The sequence below is a fragment of the Rhinopithecus bieti genome, unplaced genomic scaffold, assembly GCF_001698545.2.
Source record: "Rhinopithecus bieti isolate Rb0 unplaced genomic scaffold, ASM169854v2 scaffold_37463, whole genome shotgun sequence".
NCBI classification, from domain to species: domain Eukaryota; kingdom Metazoa; phylum Chordata; class Mammalia; order Primates; family Cercopithecidae; genus Rhinopithecus; species Rhinopithecus bieti.
The window spans coordinates 176,310-201,492 of NW_016815818.1; the positions used below are offsets into that span (position 1 = coordinate 176,310).

The 25,183-nt window shown below is 38.8% G+C and overlaps 1 protein-coding gene across 3 annotated transcripts in view; it reads left to right on the top strand.

The window, feature by feature from the left end:
- Positions 1–25,183, top strand: part of VWA5A (von Willebrand factor A domain containing 5A) — a 27,578-nt gene continuing 2,395 nt past the window's right edge. Inside the window, exons 1-17 of one of the 3 annotated variants that reach the window (XM_017853848.1) lie at positions 1–121; positions 1,209–1,323; positions 2,136–2,193; positions 2,312–2,514; positions 2,827–3,049; positions 3,170–3,345; positions 3,613–3,727; positions 7,570–7,739; positions 7,972–8,060; positions 8,266–8,410; positions 8,842–8,921; positions 15,061–15,175; positions 15,953–16,117; positions 16,392–16,492; positions 16,838–17,091; positions 21,514–21,657; positions 22,358–22,488. In XM_017853848.1, the coding sequence (XP_017709337.1) occupies positions 2,151–2,193; positions 2,312–2,514; positions 2,827–3,049; positions 3,170–3,345; positions 3,613–3,727; positions 7,570–7,739; positions 7,972–8,060; positions 8,266–8,410; positions 8,842–8,921; positions 15,061–15,175; positions 15,953–16,117; positions 16,392–16,492; positions 16,838–17,091; positions 21,514–21,657; positions 22,358–22,488 (2,154 nt within the window). In that variant the 5' untranslated portion in view covers positions 1–121; positions 1,209–1,323; positions 2,136–2,150. Of the gene's footprint in view, positions 122–1,208; positions 1,324–2,135; positions 2,194–2,311; positions 2,515–2,826; positions 3,050–3,169; positions 3,346–3,612; positions 3,728–7,569; positions 7,740–7,971; positions 8,061–8,265; positions 8,411–8,841; positions 8,922–15,060; positions 15,176–15,952; positions 16,118–16,391; positions 16,493–16,837; positions 17,092–21,513; positions 21,658–21,712; positions 21,842–22,357; positions 22,489–25,183 lie in introns of all 3 variants that reach the window. The other 2 variants (XM_017853850.1, XM_017853849.1) reach the window with 2 other exon arrangements.

The following is a 25,183-nucleotide window of genomic DNA, read 5'->3' on the forward strand; positions in this document are numbered from 1 at the left end:
AGTCTTGTAGTCCCTACTTTATAAACGGTCCCTAGAAAGGGGCGGTTCTTTCCGGAAATTATGACCGCAGCTGTTTTCACTCCGCTGTGACTCAGAGCACACCGGACTGCAGGAAAAGAAGGTAGGGGACCAAGCTGTCGGTGCAGGGCCTGGATCCATCCCCTGCGCTGGAAGACTGAGAGCTGCGCATTCTAGCTCCCTTTCCCCAGTGCCCAAATTTGTAGGGGCTCCTTGAACTGCACGCCCCACGGGTGGAGGGTTTCATCCTGATGTATGAACCCCAGGAAGGTTTCCTGCAAGTTTGGTAGTTTAGGGGAATCTTTTGGAGGCTGAAGGAGGGATTTAGGCATCTCCTAATCTCAAGGCCCTTCTTCCTACTTTCCTTCTCTTTTACTTTACTTTTTTACCCCCTTTCTTTCTTTGATATAGACAATTCATGTTTTCTGAATTTCAAGATAGTGTAAACTGAGGAATGAGGCTGTAAGCCGCTATCTACTCCAATCAACTGCAGCCTCTAAGCCCTTCTATATAAAAACGTAAGAGACTGACGCAGTCCCTTCTGTAAATACGTGGACATTGGAAATCTAGGACTGAAATGGAAAGGTTAAATCAATCTCTGATTTTATCCAAGCCCCACTTCTTACCCCAAATCTCCTTCTTGTCTGGTTCCGGGTTCTCCACTTCAACCCCTGCCACAGGTCGCAGGGGTGTGTGTGGCCGGTGGTGCCACCCAGCTCCCCCACCCCCCTCTAGCTGCTGAGCAGCCCCTGCTGGGGCTGCATTCCCGAAGCAGCTACCTGGCTAGGCGAGAAGACTTGTATTCTCCCAGCTGCCTCAGATTCAATGAGGCTTTCAGCTTGGTGGCCGGTCGCTACCTAAGTCTTGCAAGTTGCCTTTCTGAAGTGCCATCCTGAAAGACGGAACTAATTCTGACCCAAACTAGTTTTGTTTGTACTGGGAAGAGTGGGGGCAAGGGTGCAGAATAGCAAGTTTTCCTCAACGGAGGATTTTTTTCTGAGCTTAGAATGGGGAAGTGAAGGCTATTTCCTTGTAAGGGACACCCTCTGCGTCTCTCTCATTTACTCAAGCCACCCTTGGTGAGCATTGCCCAGCCTGAGAGCTTCTCTTTCAGCTGTTTTACTCCTGTGTGAGTCTCCTGCTTTAGGCTGTCTGCTTAATGAGTTACTAGAAATTCTTCCCTCCCCCAGCCCAGCCTGTTCTACCAGAGAACTTGCCCAGGTCAGAGGTCTGCGTAGAAGCCCTTTTCTGAGCATCCTCTCCTCTCCTCACGCCTGCCACTGTCCTCTGCATTGCTGTCAAATTGTGAGTCATTTTGCCACACTCAATTTTTATCCAATTTCTCAAAATAACAGATATGGAATGAAAAGCCTGATTTACTGGTGCTGTTTAGTTGGGGTGCAAATGTAGGCTATGTGCATATATAATATTTATATATATTAGAATATCTTGGATGGATACAAACAAATATACTTGCATCTTTTAATTTTGAGTCCCAAAGAAAAGCCACAAGGTAAATGGCCTGTGGCAGGAGTCCATCTTGGATCACACAGCTTCTCACATGCAGCACGTCCCTGAATGCCATGATCCAAAGTGAATGGCGGCAGAGGTTTATTGATTAACAGTTACAACAATAATAGGGACAATAGTGATGTCTGTCATCATTGAATAAATGCCTCCTATGGGCCATGTGCTATTCTAGGGACTTCACATGTATTAATTCATATATGATGTGTGGATATTATGCTACTCATTTTAGAAAGAAAATACTGAGACTCAGAGGGGTTAGTGACACCTATTCCATATGCCTAAGGAGTGGTGAATTAAACACACTTTTGAGAAAGTGGAATTGGTATTTCAAACAGCCTCAGGGTGTTTCAGAGATTTCCTGTTTAGTAGATACCAGTGAATCTTATAGCTTCCCCACCTAGAACTGCCATTTAAAAGGAGCCTTTTGATTGAAATCTTTGTCTCCTTTTTTTAAAGGTTCCAACTTCCTAACTCCAACATTAACCCTTTGACTGTATTCTTATGCCAGAGAAAAGCACATAAAGTACTGGTGTTTGAACAGTTAACTTCCAACATGTCTCCCTGTTTGTGATATGTCTTTTCTGCAGAAATCTTGTATCACCATGGTGCACTTCTATGGCCTACTCACCCTCCAACGGGAGCCAGGTAAGCCTACTTTGTGACTCTTACTTGCCATTGAATCTTCGGCACTTAGCACAAGGCTTGATCTACAAGGAAGCATCCTACTGAAGCTTGATGAACTTGAATTCTGGTCTATCTCCAGTGCCACTGAAGAGTATCTCTGTGAGCGTGTCCATTTACGAGTTTGTGGCTGATGTGTCTGCAACTTTGAACTATGAGAACGAGGAGAAAGTTCCTCTGGAGGCCGTCTTTCTGTTCCCCATGGATGAAGACTCTGCTGTTTACAGCTTTGAGGCCTTGGTGGATGGGAAGAAAATTGTAGCAGAATTACAAGACAAGATGAAGGTAGTAGAGATTACCTCCTCCCTTCTTATTACATTACCTCCTCCCTTCTTATTTCCTTAACGCATACTCTTTATGATCTCTACTAAATGTACTTTCACAAAACATGCTGATGTTGAAAGCTCTTTCTTCCACTCTTTTCTGACTGCCATTTTTCTAAAATCATTTGGGGGAAAAAAATCAATCAGAGGCATTCAAAGTATAGCTGTGATTAGACAAGACCCATCACAGTCACTCTGCACTACTCGTCTCTTTTTCAGCCATGTCACCTTGGATGTTCCCTTTCTTTCCCATCCCTTGCCCTGTTCTTCTCAGGCCCGCACCAACTACGAGAAAGCCATCTCCCAGGGCCACCAGGCCTTCTTATTGGAGGAGGACAGCAGCTCCAGGGATGTCTTCTCTTGCAATGTGGGTAACCTCCAACCTGGGTCGAAGGCGGCAGTCACCCTGAAGTATGTGCAGGAGCTGCCTCTGGAAACAGATGGGGCTCTGCGCTTTGTCCTCCCAGCTGTCCTGAATCCTAGATACCAGTTCTCTGGTGAGTATCTCTCCCCTTTGAATACTAGTGGTGGGTGACATAAATGGGGAAATTTTCTTAAGGTTGAGAGTGTCGTAAAAAGTGTTGGCAAGGAAAACAGAACTAGGTCACTTTTTATAGGGTCGTCAAAGGACAGTTGCCTTAATGTGAAGACTCCTATAATCCCTGTGGAGGACCTGCCCTACACACTCAGCATGGTCGCCACCATAGATTCCAAGCATGGCATTGAGAAGGTCCAATCCAACTGCCCCTTGAGTCCCACTGAGTACCTAGGAGAGGACAAGACTTCTGCTCAGGTAGTTAATGAGAGAATACTGCTGTTGTCAGTTCCTCTGTTGCTTAAGTCTTGACTTGGTCCCCACCCAGTTCTTCCCAAATGGTAACCCAGAGGGGGTCCCACATGCTCCTTCCATATCCTCATTTAATCTCCAGAGCCTTCTCTCCAGCCTCACCTCTGTTCCTGGTCATGCTGTCTCATGGAGGAGGACTATAGCCCTGACCTCAGCCCCAAGAAGCAAGCAGTGATAATTCTAGTATGGCTCCTTTACCTGTCCCCAACTCAGGTTTCCCTGGCTGCTGGACACAAGTTTGATCGGGACGTGGAACTCCTGATTTACTACAGTGAGGTGCATACTCCCAGCGTGGTTTTGGAGACGGGGATGCCTAAAATGAAGCCAGGTATTTTCTTTCTTCCTTTGTAGTAATTCTCTAAGGGGCACCTCCCTGTCTTGGAATTACTGTCAAATTACCCTCTTTTCTTTCCTTCCCTCCAGTGGTGGTTAATACGTGTGAAAACTGAAATAGTTTACACTATGTCATGCCAAATGGTTAGGTTTAATGACTGTCATGTGATATGTCTTGTAGGCAAATTTAAGTAGATCGGTAGATAATTGGGCAAAAGCCAGGAACAGATAATTTACGAGAGAAAACATGGCCAGTTTATAAACATGTGGCAATGATCAGTATTGACAGAAATCCAAATAATCATGTGACATTTTCACCTTTCAAATTATCAATGATTTCCAAATCTGATGCCTCATGCTTTAAAAGGTGTGGTGAATTAACCTTTTGAGGATAAATTTGGCCATATGTGTTAAATAAATGTTAACTTTCCTAATTTCACTTTTAGAAATCTTGCCTAAGGAAATAAATCTAGATGTAAGTAAAAATATGCACTGAGATGTCCCCCACCATTTTAATAATATCAAGTATTAGTACGCAATCAAAATGTCTCTTAGTGGCTAAATTTACTATGCTAGGTATACTTCATGAGTTATTATGCAGCTCCTAAAATAATGTACACTGACAGATTGAAGTAATTGGAAAAATGACCTCCAAAGAATGTTAAGTAAAAGAAAAGTAAGTTATAGACAGATTACCACTATAAAATAATCTGTGCTTTAGGAAAAACATTTTAAAACACAGGAAGAATGCAAGCAGTAATTGTGATTAGATTGACTAAGTTTAGTTCTTAATTTCTTTTTCATCTAATAAATAATTTTATTGATCGATTCATCACAGCTACATGCAGTGTCAGCTGAAGTTTTTATTCTCTTTTTTTTTGAGATAAAATATATATAACAAAATTGACCATTTTAACTATTTTTAAGTGTACAATTCTGTGGTCTTCAGGACATTCACTTTGTACAACCATCACCACTCTTCATCTCCAAAACTTTTTGTTTTGCCCCAGCTTTTTAATTCCTAAGTCTAAGTTTAGCTTCTTAATAACTTTAGTTTCTTGTTTTCTTTTAATGTTTCTTGCTTTTGAAATTTTCCTTTATGTATACACACTCTTTCTTGGAATTTAAATTGGTATAACCCATGTCAGTTTGCTGTGTTCTTGGGGGCTTCCTGGACTGCCATGCTCCTGGGTTTCAATGACGCAGGACTGGAGTGCTATTGCGACTTCTGAAGCATTTACACGTGGTGGAATGGACATGTCCTTGGTGACAATCATATTCAAAGTGGGACGACTTGAGTTAGGCTCTTGCTTTTACAATTATAACTGTTATCAAGAAAATACCCTGTAGTTGTTTTTCTACAGAGTACCCTACTCTTTCATTGTTAATGTTTGCTTCCAAAGTAGCTTCATACTTGAGCTCACAAATTGAACTTTTTAGTTTTCCCTCACTTGTTCAGCCACTCTTCCTTAGGGCCAGCTCTCCATGCTAAGGTCATTCAACGGGCTCCCAGTTTCCGCCAGATTTGCTGTAACCAGCTCCTCTTCCATGAAGCTTCATGCTCTGTCTTTGTACGTTAGTGTTCTGCTTTTTCCTTTCCTTATGGTGACTGTCTCCTTGGGTGTCCATGAAATGTTCCCATCACAGTGACCTACTTGTCAGTTAAGATTATTTTAAAGGACTGTCTTCACCAGAGAAAGTTCCATAAAGTTGGATCTCAAAAGGTAAGCATTGAGATCTCAGTTCCTGTTTTTCTAAGAAGTTCCCTTGGTCCCTATGCAGATTTTCTCACCTAGTCCCCATGACCAGTTCTGAAGGCCAAGGGCGGACATCAGGGACAGTCTTTACAGTCTTGTGAATCCCTTCCAGCAGGACTGCTCAAGTTTTGCTTCCCAGGTCATATATTTAGTCAAGATGACTTGCTGTTCTCATCCACACAAGGAAGCAAATGACAACTTTAAGCGGCAGCTTGGCTCACTAAAACCATTTAGAGTTCTGCCAAATGAAACCTACAGCTATATGACAAAAACACAGTATGTTATTTTTTTACAAACTTACAACAGATGTACTTACGATATTAAGAACATAATGTCTTTCTAAAATTAAATTTATAATTTAATTTAAAAGTGTGTAAAATACAATTTAGAAATAATTTAATAATACTGTTATTACGGGTTTAATCTGAGTTGAGCCCTAAACTGAGTTCCTTAAGTATATTATATTACTTAACTCTTAAAATCAAGCTTGTTCAACTCAGAGTCTGGGGGCCGCACGGGGCCCAGGACAGCTTTGAATACAGCCTGACACAGATCTGTAAACTTTCTTAAAACATTATGAAATTATTTTGTGATTTTTTTTTTAAGCTCATCAGCTATTGTTAGTGTTAGTGTATTTTATGTGTGGCCCAAGACAATTCTTCTTCTCCTTATATGGCCCAGGGAAGCCAAAAGATTGGATACCCCTGCTTAAAATAATCTTGACGTAGGTGTTACTACCTTGGTTTTTCAGGGGAAGACATGAGGCTAGAGGAAAACATGAGGCTAGCAAGCAGAGGAGCTAAAGTTTGAAATGCCTCATTTGAAAACAAAGAAGCTGAGACTCATGGAGGTGAAAATAATTTGAGCCAGGCTAAAATTATAGTAGATAATTCACATATAACACTTACAATTCATCTGGCATTGTTGTGAACAGGTTAAATATGTTACCCCATATCATACTCATGCCACCCTTTCTGACTCCTCAGTGTAGCACCATCTCCATTTAAACCAGCTGTCTCTGAGAATGGAAAGGAACCTTGCTCACCAAAAAAGCTCCTCCTCTGTCATATATCCAGACATCTGGATTGTATAAATGTTATTTTTGAACCAATGTCCTATCATATATTTGATGGGCAACACCCATCTTATTCAGAAGCCAGTTTGGTGATTGACATATCCTATGGGAAAGAAATTAAACTGAGCCACATTCTAATGACATACCAAATCCCGGGACTACTGAGAATATAAACCTATGATCCTGGAACCACTTTGTAAAAACGGGATAATGGAATTTAATTATATAGCCTCTTATATTTTCTGCAAAGTTGGAGTTAACCCAGCCATTCTCATTGCATCACTATCTCAATACTAGCATTTCAGTTCCTGTATCAGCCCTCATTTGCTTCTAAAAATAGTCATAGCTATGGCTTTGACAACATGGCCAGATAGACTGGGCTCCTGTGGTCACCCCCACACCATTGGATGATGCTAATAGAATCCAACACATATCTCAGTGTTTCCCTTTCTTCTGGGGACTATCAGCGAGTTATTCATAGCCAAAGCAGACAGACTTACCTTGGTGGGTATAATACTTATACTCTCAACTCTTGTAAATTGTCAACCTAAAAATTGTCCATGTGAGTATCACTTTTTTCAAAGCTATAAAGACTTAAGGCCCATGTGATACATTTCCCATTTATTTGATTTGAAGAAAAGGTTTGATTCTGTAGATAAACTTGTCTGATTCTTTTGGCAAATGCTGGAACATTTTAACCTAATGTGTTTCATTCATTTGCCTAGCTCCCAGGAAACTAGTAATCAGTGATAATGTTTTAACTATTGCTTGTGTCTACTAATTTCTATCCTCTTTCTTCTTTTTCGTATCTGTTCTGCTTTTGTCTGTCTTATATATTTATAACTCACCTCGACCCCGTTGCAAGCAGTTATGGTATACGAATCATCACAGTGTTTTAGATTTCAGTTTTCTTAGCTCTTAATTGAATTCACTACCATTGATTCTTAGGTACTAGGATTCTTGAGTTCCTTTTTGTCTTACAGTGGCTTTATCCTTTCTGAACAGGTCATTTGATGCGAGATCCATCAGCAATGGTGAGTTTCTATCCAAATATCCCGGAAGATCAACCATCAAATACCTGTGGAGAGTTTGTCTTCCTCATGGACCGCTCGGGAAGTATGCAGAGCCCCATGAGTAGCCAGGATACATCTCAGCTGCGCATCCAGGCAGCCAAGGTAAAGTTTCTTTCCTCTTCTGGGTCACATGCTCAAGTGAGGATGAATCTGAGGGGTTAAATTAGGGTCTATCTGGAGCCTGAGACAGCAGCATGACGACCCCGAGGTTAGCTTTGGAATGTAAGAAGGCACAAGGTGGGTGATGGCCTACATCCTCCAGAGTCGATTGGCAGGGCCCGTGTGTTTTGACGAGCCTCTCTCACTCTGTATCCTCATGCTCTCTTACCTTCAGGAAACACTGATTTTGCTGCTGAAGAGTTTACCTATGGGCTGTTATTTCAACATCTATGGATTTGGCTCTTCCTATGAGGCATACTTTCCGTAAGTTTCGGGAAAGACAATAGGGAGTACAAAATGAGACTTTAAAGAAAGCGACTAAATTGTTAAAGGGGTTACTGCGGAGTTGACTTTGGCATTGGGGGTTTCGGATAAGACTGTCTTTTCATGGGGATTTCTCAATTCAGGGACTCTATACTGGGCAAAGTTAAGTAGCCCTCATGTAACTGGGTGTGTTTGTTTTTCTCAGGAAGAGTGTGAAGTACACTCAGCAAACGATGGAGGAGGCTCTGGGGAGAGTTAAGCTTATCCAGGCCGACCTAGGGGGCACTGAAATCTTGGCACCACTCCAGAACATTTACAGGGGACCCTCCATCCCAGGCCACCCCCTACAGGTAAGAAGTGGAACAGAGCTCACAGAAGAGACTGCAAGTGTGAAATCCCTAAGAATCTATGCCCCTGAGCTTCATGCAGTATGTTCAAATATGGTTTGTAATTCACAGTCTTCTATCATATAGTAAATAGAAAAAAAAAGACGATGCATTTTTCTTCTTCCTTAACTCCATGCGATGGACACTGGAAGGCCTTTTATGGAGTGCCACAATAACTTAGATGCAGCTAGGAGGGGAGATGCTAAAAATTCCCTGGGTTCTGAACAGATCATGTGCGAATGTGGTGCTAGTGACTGAAACATTAGAGATTTCATGCCTCTTTGAAGAGGTACCAGAGCCTCTGCAATGAAATAGGTGGACTTTTCAAGGGCAAATTCTGGTTTCTTGAAATGAACTTGACAAAGATCTGATGAACATTTTCTTTCTTTGTACAGCTTTTTGTCTTTACAGATGGAGAAGTTACAGACACATTTAGTGTAATTAAAGAAGTTAGGATCAACAGACAGAAACACAGGTATGAAGAAAATGTGATTTCTGGGTAATCGGAGCTAAGTAGTGGCATACAGACTCTAGTGCTACATGATGCCACTGTTGACATTCCTTAAAGAGGACCAAATGATTTCAGAATTTAGTTTTAGCAGGTGAAAATTTATTTCTCCCTATAAAAAGTAAAGACAGTTTTCCAAATAACATCAACAACACAGCAAAACCATTGTTTCTTATTCTTTCTAAACTACAATGGACACGAGAATTGAATAGTAAGATGTTAATTTTTTTTTACTATAAACATTTTTAGGGAAGTAAAACATGCAGAAAACTACAAAAATTATAAGTATACAACTGGATAAATTATCACAGTGAATGCACTGTGTCATCGCCACATAGGTAAAACCTGGAATGGTAGTAGGCCTCTCCATCTGTACCCTTTTCCATCACGTCTTATTCCCTGTCACTACACACTAAAACTTTCCTGACTTACAACATCATGGGTTATTCGTGCTTGTTTTTGAGTGAAAATAAATGAGTTATACAATATGTTTTTGTTTCTGTGTATATTGTTTCTTTTCTTTCAGCAATATGTTGAGAAATTCATATATATTTTGAGTACAGCCATAGTTAATTTTCACTGATGTATAGTATTCCATAAAATGACTATGCCATAATTTATCTATTGATTTTAATGCTGTAGGACTTTGATTTGGCTGTTAGAAATGATGCTGCTGTGAACAGTTTTGTATTCTTGTACATTATTGGTTTGCACACACGTGTATATGCATACATACATATTTATATATGTAGATTTTTCTCTGAGTAGACAGAGTTATGGAGTTTCTAGGGAATGCCAAACATTTTTCCAAATGATTGTACTAATTTAATTCTTTATTGTAGGAGTGTTCCAATTGCCTCATTTCCTATCCAAAACATGATATTGTCTTTAAATTTTAGTTTTGTGTGTGTGTCGTGGTGTCTTATTATGGTTTTAATTTACATTTTCCTGCCGATGAATGAAGTTTAGCACTACTTCGTATTTGTTCACCAGTTGAATGTCCTCTTTTGTGATGTGTTTTCAAGTCTTTTTCCTGTTACTTATTTATTCCTATTAGGTTGATTTTCTTATTGATCTATAGTTCATTCTGTAGTCTGGATACAAGCTCTTTGTTGATTGTATGTTCTAGAAATACTCTATAGTTTGCTCTTAGCTTCAGAATGTATTCAAGTAATAGTTGTTAATTTTAATGTAGTTCGATACTTTTTAGTCTTTTCCCTTATGGTTAGTGTTTTCTGTGTCCTGTTAAAAAGTCTTTCCCTATCCAAGGTTTTGTATTTTTGTAATGTGGATATCAAATTGACCCTATTCCATTTATGGACATGTTTGTCCTTTCCTCACTAATGCCCAGTGTCATCTCTGTCAGCAATAAGCATCTATGCACATGTACATTGTTTCTGGATCCTCTGTTCCATTACATTGGTCTATTCATCTAGATGTGTGCTAGAACTACACCATATGAATGAGTACAAGTTCATGATAAATCTTGATTTCCAATAGTGATAAGCCCTCAGTTTTGTTCATTTCATAACCAAGACTGTCTTGGTTACACTTGACTGTTAGTATTTGTATTTTAGCATTAGCTTGTCAGTTTTTACCAAAAAAGGAAACTTATTGGTATATTGGCCAGAATTGCATTGACTAGATCTATTTAAGCAATACTGACTATTTACTATATTGAGCATTCCAATCTATTTACATAGTATATCCTTTCATTTACTTTGGTCTCTGATTTCTCGAAGTGTTTGTTTCCAACATTTTATTAAGAAACCTTAAACATATAGAGGTGTTGCAAAAATAGAACAATGGAGAACAATGGCATGGGCTGGCTGCAGTGATTCATGCCTGTAATCCCAGCCCTTTAGGAGGCCGAGGCGGGCAGACCACGACGTCAGGAGTTTGAGACCAGTCTGGCCAACATGGTGAAACCCTATCTCTACTGAAAATACAAAAATTAGCCAGGGCATGGTAGTGTGTGCCTGTAATCCCAGCTATTCAGGAGGCTGAAGCGGGAGAATTGCTTGAACCCGGGAGATGGAGGTTGCAGTGAGCTGAGATCCCACCACTGTACTCCAGCCTGGGTGACACAGCGAGAATCCATCTTAAAAAAAAAAAATACAATGGACACCATATACCCTTCACCCGGGTCTACCAGTTGTCAACCTTTTACCACATTTGTTTCAGCTATGTTTTTTGTCTATACATACATACCTATGATAAAATTTAACTTATAAATTACGTACAGGAAGAGATTAGCAATAACTAATAATAAAATGAACAGTTAAGTAAAATAAAGGTCACTTGAGCGTAAGTACTGCGATACCACATGTATCTGTCTGATACCTGAGACTGCTACTAAGTGACTAACGGTCATATAGACAGCATGGAGACGCTGGACATAGAGGATTCATGTCCAGGGTGGGATTGAGCAGCATGGCACAAGATGTCATCATGCGACTCAGAATGGAATGCAATTTAAAATGTATGAATTGTCTGTTTTTGGAATTTTTTATTTAATATGCTTGGACTGCAGTGGACCGCAGGTAACTAAAACTATAGAATATAAAACTGCAGATAAGGGAAGCCTTCTGTACACACAAAATCTCTCTGTAATATTTTATAATTTTCTGTGTAGAGGGCTTCATGCATTTTTTTATTAAATTGTTTCCCTAGGTGTTTGATGCTATTTTAAATAGTATTTTTTAATAATTTTATTTACTGGTTGTTTATTTCTATTTAGAAATGAATTTCTATAGCTTGTTTTACTTGACTTGTATTTAATGATGTTAATTAATTTAGATGTTAATTAAATTATATTTTTAATTTAAGAGTCTGCAAACTACTAATACTATTTGTCGAGGCTCTTTTAGATAGTTCTATGAAGACATGGACACATTTGAAACAATATCAGGTTTTTATTTTTCTTATTTCTTAAAAAATTGTTCGTCGCTTTTTCTTATTTTTCTAAACATTCTTTTCTTCTCTTGCTGGATTGCCCTCTGGAGCGAGCACCTCTAGTAGAAATCTGAGATCAACCAATGATCGAGATCCAGTGCCTTCTACGTTCGTCATTTTGGCCTTAAAAGCCGGAATATTCCTCCAACTTTGCACAACTTAAGTATGCTTGTTTGCTGTAGGGTTTTTTTTTTCTTTTTTTTTTTTTCGTTCAGTTATTCTATGATTAAGGAAATTCCCTTTTGTTTCTGTTTTGAGGGTTCTTTTCTCTCTTTTCTTTGTTTTGTTTTGAATAATGAATGATTGTTGAATTTCATCAAATGTATTTTATGCATCTGTTTAGATGAATGTATGATTTTATCCTTTCTTCAAAATTAAAGTCTGTATTCTAATGATAATTCTTAAATGTTAGACCAACCTTGAATTTCTGGAATAAACCCAAAGTAGTTGTGATATATTAATCTCTTTCATATATTTTTTGATTCCTTTGGATAATACATTTTTTAGGATTTTGAATCTATTTTCATGGGAAATATTGACATATATTGTCTTGTCAGGTTTTGATATCAATTTTATGCTAGTATCATAAAATGAGCTGTGAAGGTTGCCTTTTTTCCTTGCTCCAAAAGATTTTCTTTCATAACTATTTATTATAATTTGCCAGCAAAGCTCTCTTGGCCTGGATATTTTTTTGAGAAAGTATTTGTTTTGAACTATTCATATTTTATGTGTTCTTTTTTATAAAAGTTTGTATATTTTACTGAACTTATTTGCATTAAATTGTCTATTATATTGCCTAATAATATTATTAAATTTTGTAGAATATGTAGTGATATTACCTTTTCTTTTCTAATGTTGGTTATTTGTGCCTTTTCTATTAATATTTCTTTCCTTGCACTGAATATTTATCAGTTTTAATAATAATTTCAAAACACCAGCACCTTTGTGTTTGTTGGTACTTTCTATCATATAAGTGTTTTCTATTTCATTAATATCTACTCCTGTCTATCTTTATTATTTTCTCTCTTTTACATTCCTTGGGTTTATTGGCCATCCTTTTTTAACATCTTGAGAAAGATGCTTGATAGTTGATTTTTAGACTTTCTTTTCTAATTGTGTATTCAGAGCCATAGATCTAAGCACATCTGTAGCTGAATTTTAAATGTGGATATGCCATTTGCCATTGTCATCCACTTAAGAATATTTTCCAATTATCATTATGATTTTTAAGCTTGTATAATTCATAAGTACAGTGCCTAATTTCCCAATATTTGAGGATTTTGTATTTTTGTTAGTTGTCAAATAAAAAATTATAGAAATTAGATGATCCTCTAGATGACATCTTCCCTCTGAGAGGATCCATTCTTTTCATTCTTTGCTTCTGAATGGTCACTGGATAGACTTGGAACAGATAATCTTAATCCAGTGAGGGTCTGATGAACTTCAGTCACAGTGATGGCTGGTCTATTTCGGATTCACCTCTACCTCTGGGATGTAGTCCTTTAGGGTTGTATCCTCAATTCTTAGGTGTTTACAAGAATACCTTTGCTATGAAAAGCGCAAATTGCTATTTTGTTCCTCCCGCCTGTGTGTAACTGCTTGGGTTTTAAGTCATCTGTCTTTGTACTTGGCTCTTGCTTCAAAGGGTCAAGGAACATCAGATGCTGGGCTCATTTCTCTCGGCTTCTCTCCTCTCCCAGGTCTTGGCCCATAGATTTTTATCTTGGTAGACCTTTGATGTTCTCAAACAAATTGTTGTAAATATTGTATACAGCTTTCCTCGTTCTCTGCTGGCCTGAAACAATTTACAGTGGCATTGCTGTGAGCAGAACTTTCCTAGGGTGTTATATTTTAAGTCAGAAGTTATTGATTTAAGTTACAGGTCTTCTGCTTGCCTGCAGAAGATAAATCAACTAATCTCTCTATGCCTTAGTTTCCTCACATGAAAATTAGGATGCTAATAGTACTCACTTTACAGATTTATTGTTATGGTTAAAAGAGAATGTTAGGGAAAGTATTAGGAACTGGGCTAGACAAAAAGTAAGTGCTATATAAACTTTTGCTATTATTGTAATATTTTGATTTTTATTATCATCCACATGTAGCACTGTCGTGAGTTCTAGTTAGTCATCAACTTTTTGTGGTTTGATTGTTTAGAGATAGGGTCTGTCACTTTGTTGCCTAGGTTGCTCTTGAACTCTTGGCACTGGCCTCCCAAATTGTGAGCCACCACACCCAGCCAAAATTGTTGAGTTTTGATTTTATACAAAAGACCTTAAAAAAAAACAGCACTTTATAACATAGGCTACAATTCAAAGATCATGTTAGAAATGTAAAGGTTGTGATATGAAGATGCTGTCAAGTCATAGTATTTAGGAGGTCTCCTTACAGGTAGGTCCAGTTAGAAGTCTGTTCCTGAGTCTTACAAGTATAGAGCATTGATCCTAATGCTGATGCCACTAGACTTGGAGATGATGACTCACACTAATCTAAGAGAGATTGATACATAAACCAAAATTGCAGGGTATTAATTTGCAATGAAAACTCTATCTGACATGCCTTCCAAAAGCACCTGTGCTAGTACTACCAATATATTCTTTGTTTATGTATAATTCTATTTGGGAAATCACATTATGTTTAAGAAGTTACTTGGTGCACATGGACTAAGGCAGGGCAAGAACTCTCCAGTTAGAAGAGCAGGAGGCACACTTCCTTTCCCTAAGAATGATCTTGCTAGGGGAGATACGGCACCAGCACATCATTAGGTAGGAACTGGTGTTAGTTTCTATCTTTCTGTTAGTTTGCCAGAGGGATCTTGCAGTAAGGTAGATCAGTGCTCCTGTGACGTTGCTATCATTTAGTAGTTGCATGATCTTGGAAAGATTTCTTAAACTTTCTGGGCCTCAGTTTCTTATCCACAAAGTGAAGCAGAAGCCTGCTTTTTAGGGGTTTTGTGATGATTAAATTGAATCATTGATTTAAGGCATTTTTATACCTCCTAAAATATAGAATATACTCAGTAAATGGTAGCTATTACACTTTTGGTCAAGAAAGTAGACTATTTCCTTATGTATTTTTGGCCATTATGTATTAATTTTCTATTTTTACTCTTTAATGCTTGCGTCTAACCTCTGTCCTTTTACAATTGCAGGTGTTTCTCATTCGGTATCGGAGAAGGTGCCTCCACCAGCCTAATAAAAGGTATTGCCCGGGCATCAGGCGGCACCTCAGAATTTATCACAGGCAAAGACAGGATGCAGTCCAAGGTGAGGGACAGAATGGCTGTGTCTGTCCGGAGGTGGCAATCCAGACCAAAGTGGAATGGGGTGGGGGACACTGTGCAAGGGCAGGGGTAGCAACTTTCCTCCAGGATACCTGTTCCTATATCCCCAAGGCCTTAGGCTGTATACTTAGTCAGGCTACTTTTGGCCTCATGTAAGAGAAGCCCGCTGTAGTATCTGGAAATATGACATCTGGTCCCAATAGCTGCAAGCTCAGAGACAAGATGCTGAAAGGGATCGGGGCCTTTGCATTTAAGACCAGACACAGACAAACTAAGAGCTTTGACTGTCATTTGTGACTGAGATTCTAGGTCTGTGCTTTAGAACCTCTTTTTGTACTACCTGCATCCTGCGCAAACTATACAAAGAAAAGGAGAAGGAATTATTGTGATATGTCTAATGGATTGGAAGAGGTAGTAAATTGCTATTCCATTTCATCTTTCTGCACAAGGAGAAGACCCCTCTGGTGGTATTTCTAAGCTCCTCTTTCCCAGTTGGTGCCACCTGTTATCTAATCCCCTTCTCCAAGAGTCTCGTTACTCAAACATTTCCTTTATTTACATTTATGTTACTAAATATTTCAGCTTTGGCTTATTCATATGTAAAGCTTCTTCATATATAAAGCCCATCTCCTGGAATAGTATTGAGGAGTAGGCATGACATGTATTATATTGTATCACATCTGATACATAATTGTTCAGTTAATAGTAGCTGCCATTGTCTGTATCATTTGTGTTTATTCTGTTCTCTTCCCTCCATTAGGCTCTCAGGACTCTGAAACGCTCTCTGCAGCCTGTGGTAGAGGATGTCTCTCTGAGCTGGCATTTGCCTTCTGGTCTGTCTGCTAAAATGCTTTCCCCAGAACAGACCGTCATCTTTAGGGGTCAGAGATTAATCATCTATGCCCAACTGACCGGGAGGATGCCAGTGAGTTCCCATTCTTGTTTGTTCCTCTAGTCACAGAGCTACCACACTGACCATTTCACTAAAGCTGGTAGGTGGATTTCAATCTCAGCCAGAGATGGCACTTGCCAAGTGGAGCTAGCCTACTTCCTTCCCATCGTTTCAAGTCTCTGGTTTCCTAGGCTACCTGATTCTTCATCAGATATTTTAATTCATTGTTTTGGGTACCTGCCCCTGTTCTGATCCTTCCATGGATGATCTCTTTCTTCCATCATTTCTACTCATCTCTAATTTGCAGGCAGCAGAGACAACAGGAAAAGTATGCCTTAAATACACACTCCAGGGCAAGACTTTTGAGGATAAAGTGACATTTCCTGTACAACCCAAGCCTGATGTCAAGTGAGAATTCAGTTTTCCCTCCCTCCCTTCCTTCCTTCCTTTCTTCCTTCCTTCCTTCCTTCCTTTCTTCCTTCCTTTCTTCTTTTTCTCCCTCTCTCCTTCCCTCCCTCCTTCCTTCCTTCTTTCCTCTGCCATCTTTGGGGATTAGATTTCTTCTCTTAATTCTGGGCTTCATTGTAATTGTTTCCCTACAATCATTTTTTATTTCTAAACCACCCAAGTCTTATCTCTCCCCTTATCTGACTTTATCTTAACTCTTCTATTCCTAACTTTTAGGAGCCCTGAGAAACTGGTATATGGGTGTCTTTCCCTACATTTCAGTACTTTTTAATTTTTTCCTTTCAGCTTCACCATTCACCGCCTTGCTGCCAAGTCCTTGCTCCAGACCAAGGACATGGGCCTCAGGGATACTCCAGCAAGTGATAAAAAAGATGCATTGAACCTTAGCCTTGAGTCTGGTATCATAAGCTCCTTCACAGCTTTCATTGCTATCAATAAGGAGCTCAACAAGCCAGTTCAGGGGCCTCTGGCTCATAGGGACATCCCAAGGCCAATGCTGTTGCGTGCTTCTGCCCCATTGAAGATAAGATGCCAATCAGGTAATGAGTTTTATTGCATCCAAACTCGTATAGAATAAAAGGTTCTGACTATCTGAGCACACTATTTAAAGGAAAAGGCTGTGAAATGTTCTTTAGTTGCTTTGTTTTCCTTCTACCTCCACATCTAGGATTTCTGGTTAGTGTTAAACTTTTCTGTCCCAGGGAACTAGAATGCATCACATTGGCAAGGAGATTTAAAATAATCCAAGAGAAAACAAAAAAACAAACATTAAAATGTAGAAAGTGCAGGTAAACACTGAGTAACCAAACTGCCTAATCTGTGTGTCTTTTTTTGAGAAATGTCTATTCAAGTCTTTTGTCCACTTTTAAATAAGGTTATTTGCTTTCTTGGTTTTGAGTTATATATATAGATATCTTTTTTATTGAGATATAATTCAAATATCATACAATTCACTCATTTAAAGTGTACAATACAATGGGTTTTAGTATGTTCACAGAGTTGTGCAACCGTTGATTGCCACAATCGATTTTAGAGCATTTTCATCACTAAGAAATAAACTTCATAACTATTAACAGACATTTCCCATTTCTCTCCCTGACCCCACCTATCTTCTCCTCCACTCCCCTCCCCACCAGTCCCAGTAATCACTTACCTACTTTCTATCTCTATATATTTGCCTATCCTGTCTTTATATATTTGTTCTGGACTTATTTTCCTTCTTTGTTTTTGAGACAGGGTCTTGCTTTGTTGCCCAGGCTGGAGTGTAGTGGCACAATCATGGCTTACTGGCTTGCTGTAGCCATGGCTTACTGTAGCCTCAACCTCCCAGGCTCAAGCAATCCTCCCACCTCAGCCTTCTGAGTGGCTGGGATTACCATGCCACCATGCCCAGCTAATTTTTTGTATTTTTCGTAGAGATGGGGTTTTGCCATTTTACCCAGGCTGTGGCTGGCTTATTTCACTTAACATAATGTTCTCCAAGTTCATCTATGTTGTCGCAAATAACAGAATTTTGTTCTTTGTTATGGCTGAATAATGTGACATTATGTATATATAGTACATTTTCATCATTCATTCATCCACTGATGGATACCTAGGTTGATTCCATGACTTAACTGTTGTGAATAGTGCTGATATCTCTTTGATATTACTGATTTCCTTTCTTTTGGCTATATATCCAGCAGTGGGATTGCTGGATCATATAGTAGCTCCATTTTTAATGTTTTAAGGAGCCACAGTTTTCCACAATGGCTATACTAATTTACATTCTCACCAATGGTGTGCAAGCATTCCCTTTTCCCCATGTCCTCACCAGTACTTGTTATTTTTTGTCTTTTTGGTGGTAGTCATTCTGACAGGTATGAGGTGGTAGCTCATTGTGGTTTTGATTTGCAATTTCCTGATGACTGGTAATACTGAACATTTTTTCATATACCTATTGGCCATTTGTGTGTCTTCTTTTGAGAAATGGTCTATTCAAATCTTTTGTCCATTTTTAAATAGGGTTATTTGCTTTCTTGGTTTTGAGTTAAATTCCTTGTGTATTTTGCATATATTAAATGCTTATCAGATGTTTGGTTTGCAAATATTTTCTCCCATTCTATAGGTTGTCTCTTCACCCTGTTGTTTTCTTTGCTATACACAAGAGGTAACCTCATTTATATATTTTTGCTTTTGTCACCCATGCTTTTGAGCTCATATCCAAAAATAATTGCCCAGACCAATGTCATAGATATTTTCTTTTATGGTTTCTTCTAGTTGTTTCATAGTTTCACCTCTTACATTTAAGCCTTTAGTTCATTTGAGTTGGTTTTTCTATGTGATGAGAGATAAGGGTCTAATGTTATTCTTTCATATGTGCATATCCAGTTTTCTCAATGCCATTTATTGAAGAGACTGTCTTTCACCTATTGTATTCTTAGCACTTTTGTCAAAAATTAGTTGGCTGTACATGTGTGGATTTATTTCTGGGCTCTCAATTTCTGTTCCATTGGTCTGTGTCTGTTTTTATGCAAGTACTAGGCTGTTTTGATTACTATAGCTTTGTAGTATATTTTAAAGTCAGATAGTGTGATGCGTCCAGCATTTTGTTTGTGTGTGTGTGTGTGTGTGTGTGTTTTCTCAAGGTTACTTTGACTATTTTTTTATAATTTCATACAAATTTACAATTTTTTAATTCTGTGAAGAATGTCTTTGATATTTTCATAGGGATTGCATTGAATCTGTAAATTGCTTTGGGTATTATGGCCATTTTAGCAATATTTATTCTGTCAATCCATGAATGTGAGATATCTTTACATTTATTTGTGTCTTCTTCAATTTCCTTCATCAATATCTTACAATTTTCAGTATAGAGATGTTTTACCTCCTCAGTTAATTTATTCCTAAATGTTTTAATTATTTTGTAGCCATTGCAAATGAGATTGTTTTCTTGATTTCTGTTTCAGAGAGCTTGCTATTTGTGTATAGAAACACTAATGACTTTTGTATGTTGACTTTATATCCTTCAACTTTGCTGAGTTTGTTTATTATATTTAACAGTTTTTTTTTTTTAATAGAGTCTTCACGGTTTTCTATGTATAAGATCATGTCATCTGCAAACAGGGGTAGTTTAACTTCTTCTTTTCCAATCTAGATTCTTTTTATTTATTTCTCTTGCCTCATTGCACTGGCTAGCACTTCCAGTACTATATTGAATAGAAGTGGTGAAAGTGGGCATCCTTGTCTTGTTTCTGATTTTAGAGGAAATGCTTTTAACTTTTCCCTCTTCAGTATATTAGCTGTGAGTTTGCCATAACTGTCTTTATTATGTTGAGGTACATTTCATCTGTACCTAATTTGCTGAGAGTTTTTATCATGAAGGGATGTTGAATTTGTTTAATACTTTTTCTGCATCTATTGAAATGATCATATGTTTTTGTCCTTTTTTCTGTTAGTGCGATCCATGTTTATCAATTTATGTTTATTGAACCAACTTTTCATCTCTTGGATGAATCCCATTTGATAATGATGCATGATCATTTTAATGTACTGCTGAATGTGGTTTGCTAGTATTTTGTTGAGGATTGTGCGTCTGTGTTAATCAAGGATATTGGCCTGTAATTTTACTTTTGTTGTTTTATCTGGTTTTGGTATCAGGGTAATGCTAGGAAGCTTGTTTTTAGGGTAACACTAGAGAGCTTGATGGAAGCAAGCTGACATATAGGAAAAAAAGTAGAGAAGTCAAGAACTTACTAGTCCAGATGAGGTCAAAGATCAGGTAAAACAGAAATCTCTAAGTTAGAAAACTAGAAAAATCAGATATTGTATTTAAAACTAGGAATTTTAGAAAAAAAAATTTTTTTTGAGTCAAGATCTCACTCTGCTGCCCAGGTTGGAGTGCAGTGGTGTGATTGTAGTTCACTGCAGCCGCGATCTCTTGGGCTAAAGTGATTCTCCCACATCAGCCTCTCGTGTAGGTAGGACTCTAGACATGCACCACCATGCCTGGCTAATTTTTAATTTTTATATTGTTTAGAGATGAGGTCTCTCACTACATTGCCTAGGCTGGTCTCAAACTTTTGGCCTTGTGTGATCCTTCTGCCTGGGACTGTAGGCATATGTCACCATGCCCAGATAATTCTTAAAACTTTTTACAAAGATGGGACCTTGCTACCTTGTCCAGGCTGGTATCAAGCTTGTAGGCGCAAGTGATCCTCCCACCTCAGCCTCCCAAAAGGTCAGGATTACAAGCGTGAACCACTGTACCCAGCTTCAATTTTTCAGTTTATTTTCTATGAGTGGGACAATTCTAATAACAAGATCTTCATGGTTTGGGAGGAAGTGGCAGTAGTAGAATGAAGTGGAAGTCATTGGATGTGATGAAGTCAAAGAAACTTTGCATTAGGGTATCAGATAGGCTATCTACATGGATGATGAAATCTCTCAAGATGATGGTAGGCCTTTCAATGGAGTGGAAGTCTATGGTCTAGTTTTCAGATACTTTAGTGAATGATTGGAAGTAACAAAGGGATTAGAAGTAGACAATAGTGACGACATGTGGAAGGTAAGCCACATTTAATGATCTGGATGCAGCATGAGGGACTGAAGACGTTGCCAACCCTGCCTCCCTACTTGAAGTGTGGTACATTGAGCAACAACCATTTGAGAGTGATGGAGGGAGAATAGTCTTTTGGGAGGACAAATTCAGTTTTAAGTTGAGACTTAGCTGGCAGAAGCCTCCTGTAGTAAAACTAAAGATGCAGGAAAAATTGTTTAGCATGTGTCAGGAGTTCCAGAGGACACAGTAGAAAGAGGGTGAGGGTTTGTACAGGAGGTGGACATGTGAGAGAAAAATAGCACAGTAAGGGTGGTGACTGAAGCCCATGTGGATGGGAGGGTATCTCGAATTGTCAGGGTCCTTCGTCCACTGCAGAGAGCAGCGAGTGCCACCGTCTTAATGTTTGTATGGATTTTTTCAGGTTTTCGAAAGGCCTTATCCTCCGACCATCCTCCTTCTGCATCTCAGCCCAGAAGGAGAGTTATGTGTTGTGAGGCCGTCTCATTCCAGATGGACAATTACAGTCTCTGTGGGTTGATAAATCACAAGGACCGGCACAGTCCAGGTGAGTACCTTAATAGGAACATTTTCTCAACAGTGTTTTTCTGTCACACATATAGGACTAGGCAAGCTAAAAGCTTGTAGTTACAGCTATGACAAGCCATGGATGTCTCTCGAAAAGTTGCCCTGTCTGTTGGAAAAGACTCATTCCTCCACCCACAGAACCAACTTGGAAACTTACCATGCAGGTGAGGCAGGCCTTGGTTCACCCCTCCAATCTATCGGGACTGACAAACTAACCTTCAATGTTCTGCTGCCTCTGGCTTTCTTTACCCAGGAGGTCATCTGTTTGAAAAGCACTGGGCAGATGGTCAGATTTGTTCCACCCCTATGTTTCCCAGGGTCAGCCCAGGTAGCTTCATTAGTGTATCATATAGGACCCTGAAACCTGCTATCTCAGTGGAGTCTAGGGTGACCCCTAGTTGAATAAACTCCCTTGACGATCTCAGCTCACACGGCTTGCCTGCAGGCTGCCCCCGCCCCCCGGCAGAGCCCTGCTGCCACCCTCTGTGAACCCCTGTTCCACTGGTCATCCTTTCACAAGTAGGGTTTGAAGACCGATCTTCTGGATGTTGTCTGATGACTTTCTTTCTATTGCATTCTTGCTATGGCCTGTCTCTGAATTTCGCAGCCCTAAATTCAAGTATGCTGAGGGGCCAATAGCTCCATAATTTCTCATCCTCCCCTTTTCTTTCTCCTCAAAGGCTTTGGAGAGAATCATCTTGTGCAGCTGATTTACCACCAAAATGCAAATGGTTCCTGGGATCTGAATGAAGATCTAGCCAAGGTCCTAGGTGTGAGTTTGGAAGAAATAACGGCTGCACACCCTGCTGAGGTAAGATTCAATGGAAAAAAGAGTATGTATGTTTTTGAGAGAGAGAGGTCATCATTGAGAATTGAGGTGATTCAGGACCTATCTGAGGAAGGAAAATATAGGGGGCCATAGAGTAAATTAATTTGTAATAAATAGAGGCTGAAGGTTTTTCTGGTCATGTTAGAGCGGAAAGAGCAAGGGATTAATGGGGAAGCTAGTAGGAATTGATGGTTTTTTGTTCATGGATGACAAAGGGAAAGCAACATCCTCCTCCACTTTAATCGTATTCCCAGCCAATCATCTTGGTTATATAACTAATATTTAGTGAGCAATTACTCTGTGCCAAGCACTGTACTAAGCAATTAATATTTGTGAGCTTATTTATTTCACACATTAATTTAATAAAGTAGATCCCATTTGTGTTGCTGTTTATAGATGAAACTGAAGTTTAGGGAGGTCTAAAAAGGTGTCTGAGTTTACCTAGCCCATCAGTGGCAGAGCCAGATTCAGTTCTAAGACTGTCTTGAGAACTCCCAATAATAACCTCATTATTGCTCCTCTTCATACTGATGAAAGTGGTCCAGACATTGGCAGAGTTAACTGAAGTCAGGATACGTGAAGTGTTGTTAATAGGAACCACCTAGTTGTTTCAGATGTATTTAAGTATGCTGATGAGGATAAATTGCATTCCAGAATTTCAAGGTAACTTGCAAAATCTTCTAACACTCATTGAGAAGTTGTTAGGCATGAGACAGGTGCAAAAAGCCTGAAGGACAAATATCATTCTAAACTTTCAAAATGTGGAAAGAGATCAAATAAATTTAAGATATTCTGCAATTCCACTGTCCAATGCAGTGTCCACTAGTCACATGTGGCTATTGTGCCTTTGAAACGTGGTTAATACAAATGAGGAACTAAATTTTTAATTGAATAGAGGGGTGCTATGGTGGGAAATCCATACTAATTGCAAAGACTTTATATAAAAAGGAATAAAACATTTTATCAATAATTATTTGTATATTGATTGCATGTTAAAATGATGACTTTTTAATAGATTGGGTTAAATAAAATATATCAGTAAAGTAATTATACCTCTTTATTTTACTTTTAAAATTTGGCTACTAGAAAATTTTAAAATTACATATGTGTCTAGCACTATATTTTTATTGGAAAATTTTTTTTGCTTTGTTCTAGAAAAAAGTAATTAAGATGATAATTTCATACACCACTTGGAAGAGGATACAGGGATATATTTAGATGCACGGGAAACAAAAAAACATCAGACTGACATTTCCTTCTTTGGAATGGTATCCAGGCCAATGGAATCAAGTGAACCAACAGACCTGGTATGTCTGAATTTCAGTAAGGAATTTGATTTTTTTTTTTTTAATGAGGAGAACATGGACCAAGTACAAACTAGTTGAAAACCCATGGCACTGAATGATGAATTGATTTCAAACTTGAAACAGAATTTTAGACCCACCAGGCTCTGAATTCTCTGGAGATCCACAGTTTCAATGAAGATTTAGATGAAGATAAAGACCAAGGCTTTCCTATTTGTAGATGACAAAACTGGGAGATAAACTATCAGTCAAAAGAATCAGGATCCCAAAAAACCTCTGAATAATGAGTTGGAATTTCTCATTAAAAAAAAAAGAAAACAACATAGTAGGAATAAAAGCTAAGTACTGTTTTGAGTTGCAAATTCCCAACTCTACAGGTAGAGAAGAGAGCATTTGCACATGAAAATCAGAGGTTTTAGATGACTACAACTATATGAGTCAGAATATTTAACTAAGTAATGGAGGACAGCAGGATTACCTGAAATGCTACCGTATTCTTGGGCTGTGATTGTAGAATTCTATAAGTACATTTACCTCCAGATAGACCGTTTAAGGAGATATGTTTTTGAAATCATTATGCTGTTTGTTTTTAGACTAGGAGAACAAGCATGGGGATGTTTACTGCTTTGACTTAAGCAGTCCTCTTAAGGAAGAAATGGAGGAATTGAGAATTCTAATGTGAAATATGACCACTCAGAGAGGACATGATAACCATTTCCAAGTTTGTTTATTTATTTGTTTATTTATTTACTTATTTTCGAGATGGAGTCTCGCTCTGTTGCTCAGGCCGGAGTGCAGTGGCACGATCTCGGCTCACTGCAAGCTCCACCTCCCGGGTTCTCGCCATTCTCCTGCCTCAGCCTCCCAAGTAGCTGGGACTACAGGTGCCTGCCACCAAGCCCGGCTAATTTTTTGTTTTTGTGTTTTAGTAGAGGCAGGGTTTCACCATGTTAGCCAGGATGATCTCCATCTCCTGACCTAGTGATCCGCCCGCTTCGGCCTCCCAGAGTGCTGGGATTACAGTTGTGAGCCACTGCACCCGGCCCCATTTCCAAGTTTTAAAGGTCATGATATAAAATAGGAATTTCCCTTGATCTCCTGACTCTAAAAACTGAAGCTGGGAGCAGTGGGTGTAAACTCATGGGAGACAATTTTCTACTGTATGGCTGAGATTTTCTATTGAGAAATAAGAGCAATACAACTAGAATCAGAATATTTGGCCTTTAGTCTCACTTCTGTCATTTGCTAGATGGCTAAGTTTGGGCAAATCATTTTGTTAAAACTTCTGTATGAAATCAGTTTTCTTTCTTAAAAATGTTTATTGATATTTTTTCATGACTTTTTGGGGGGGTATAAGGGTTACAATTAAAAAG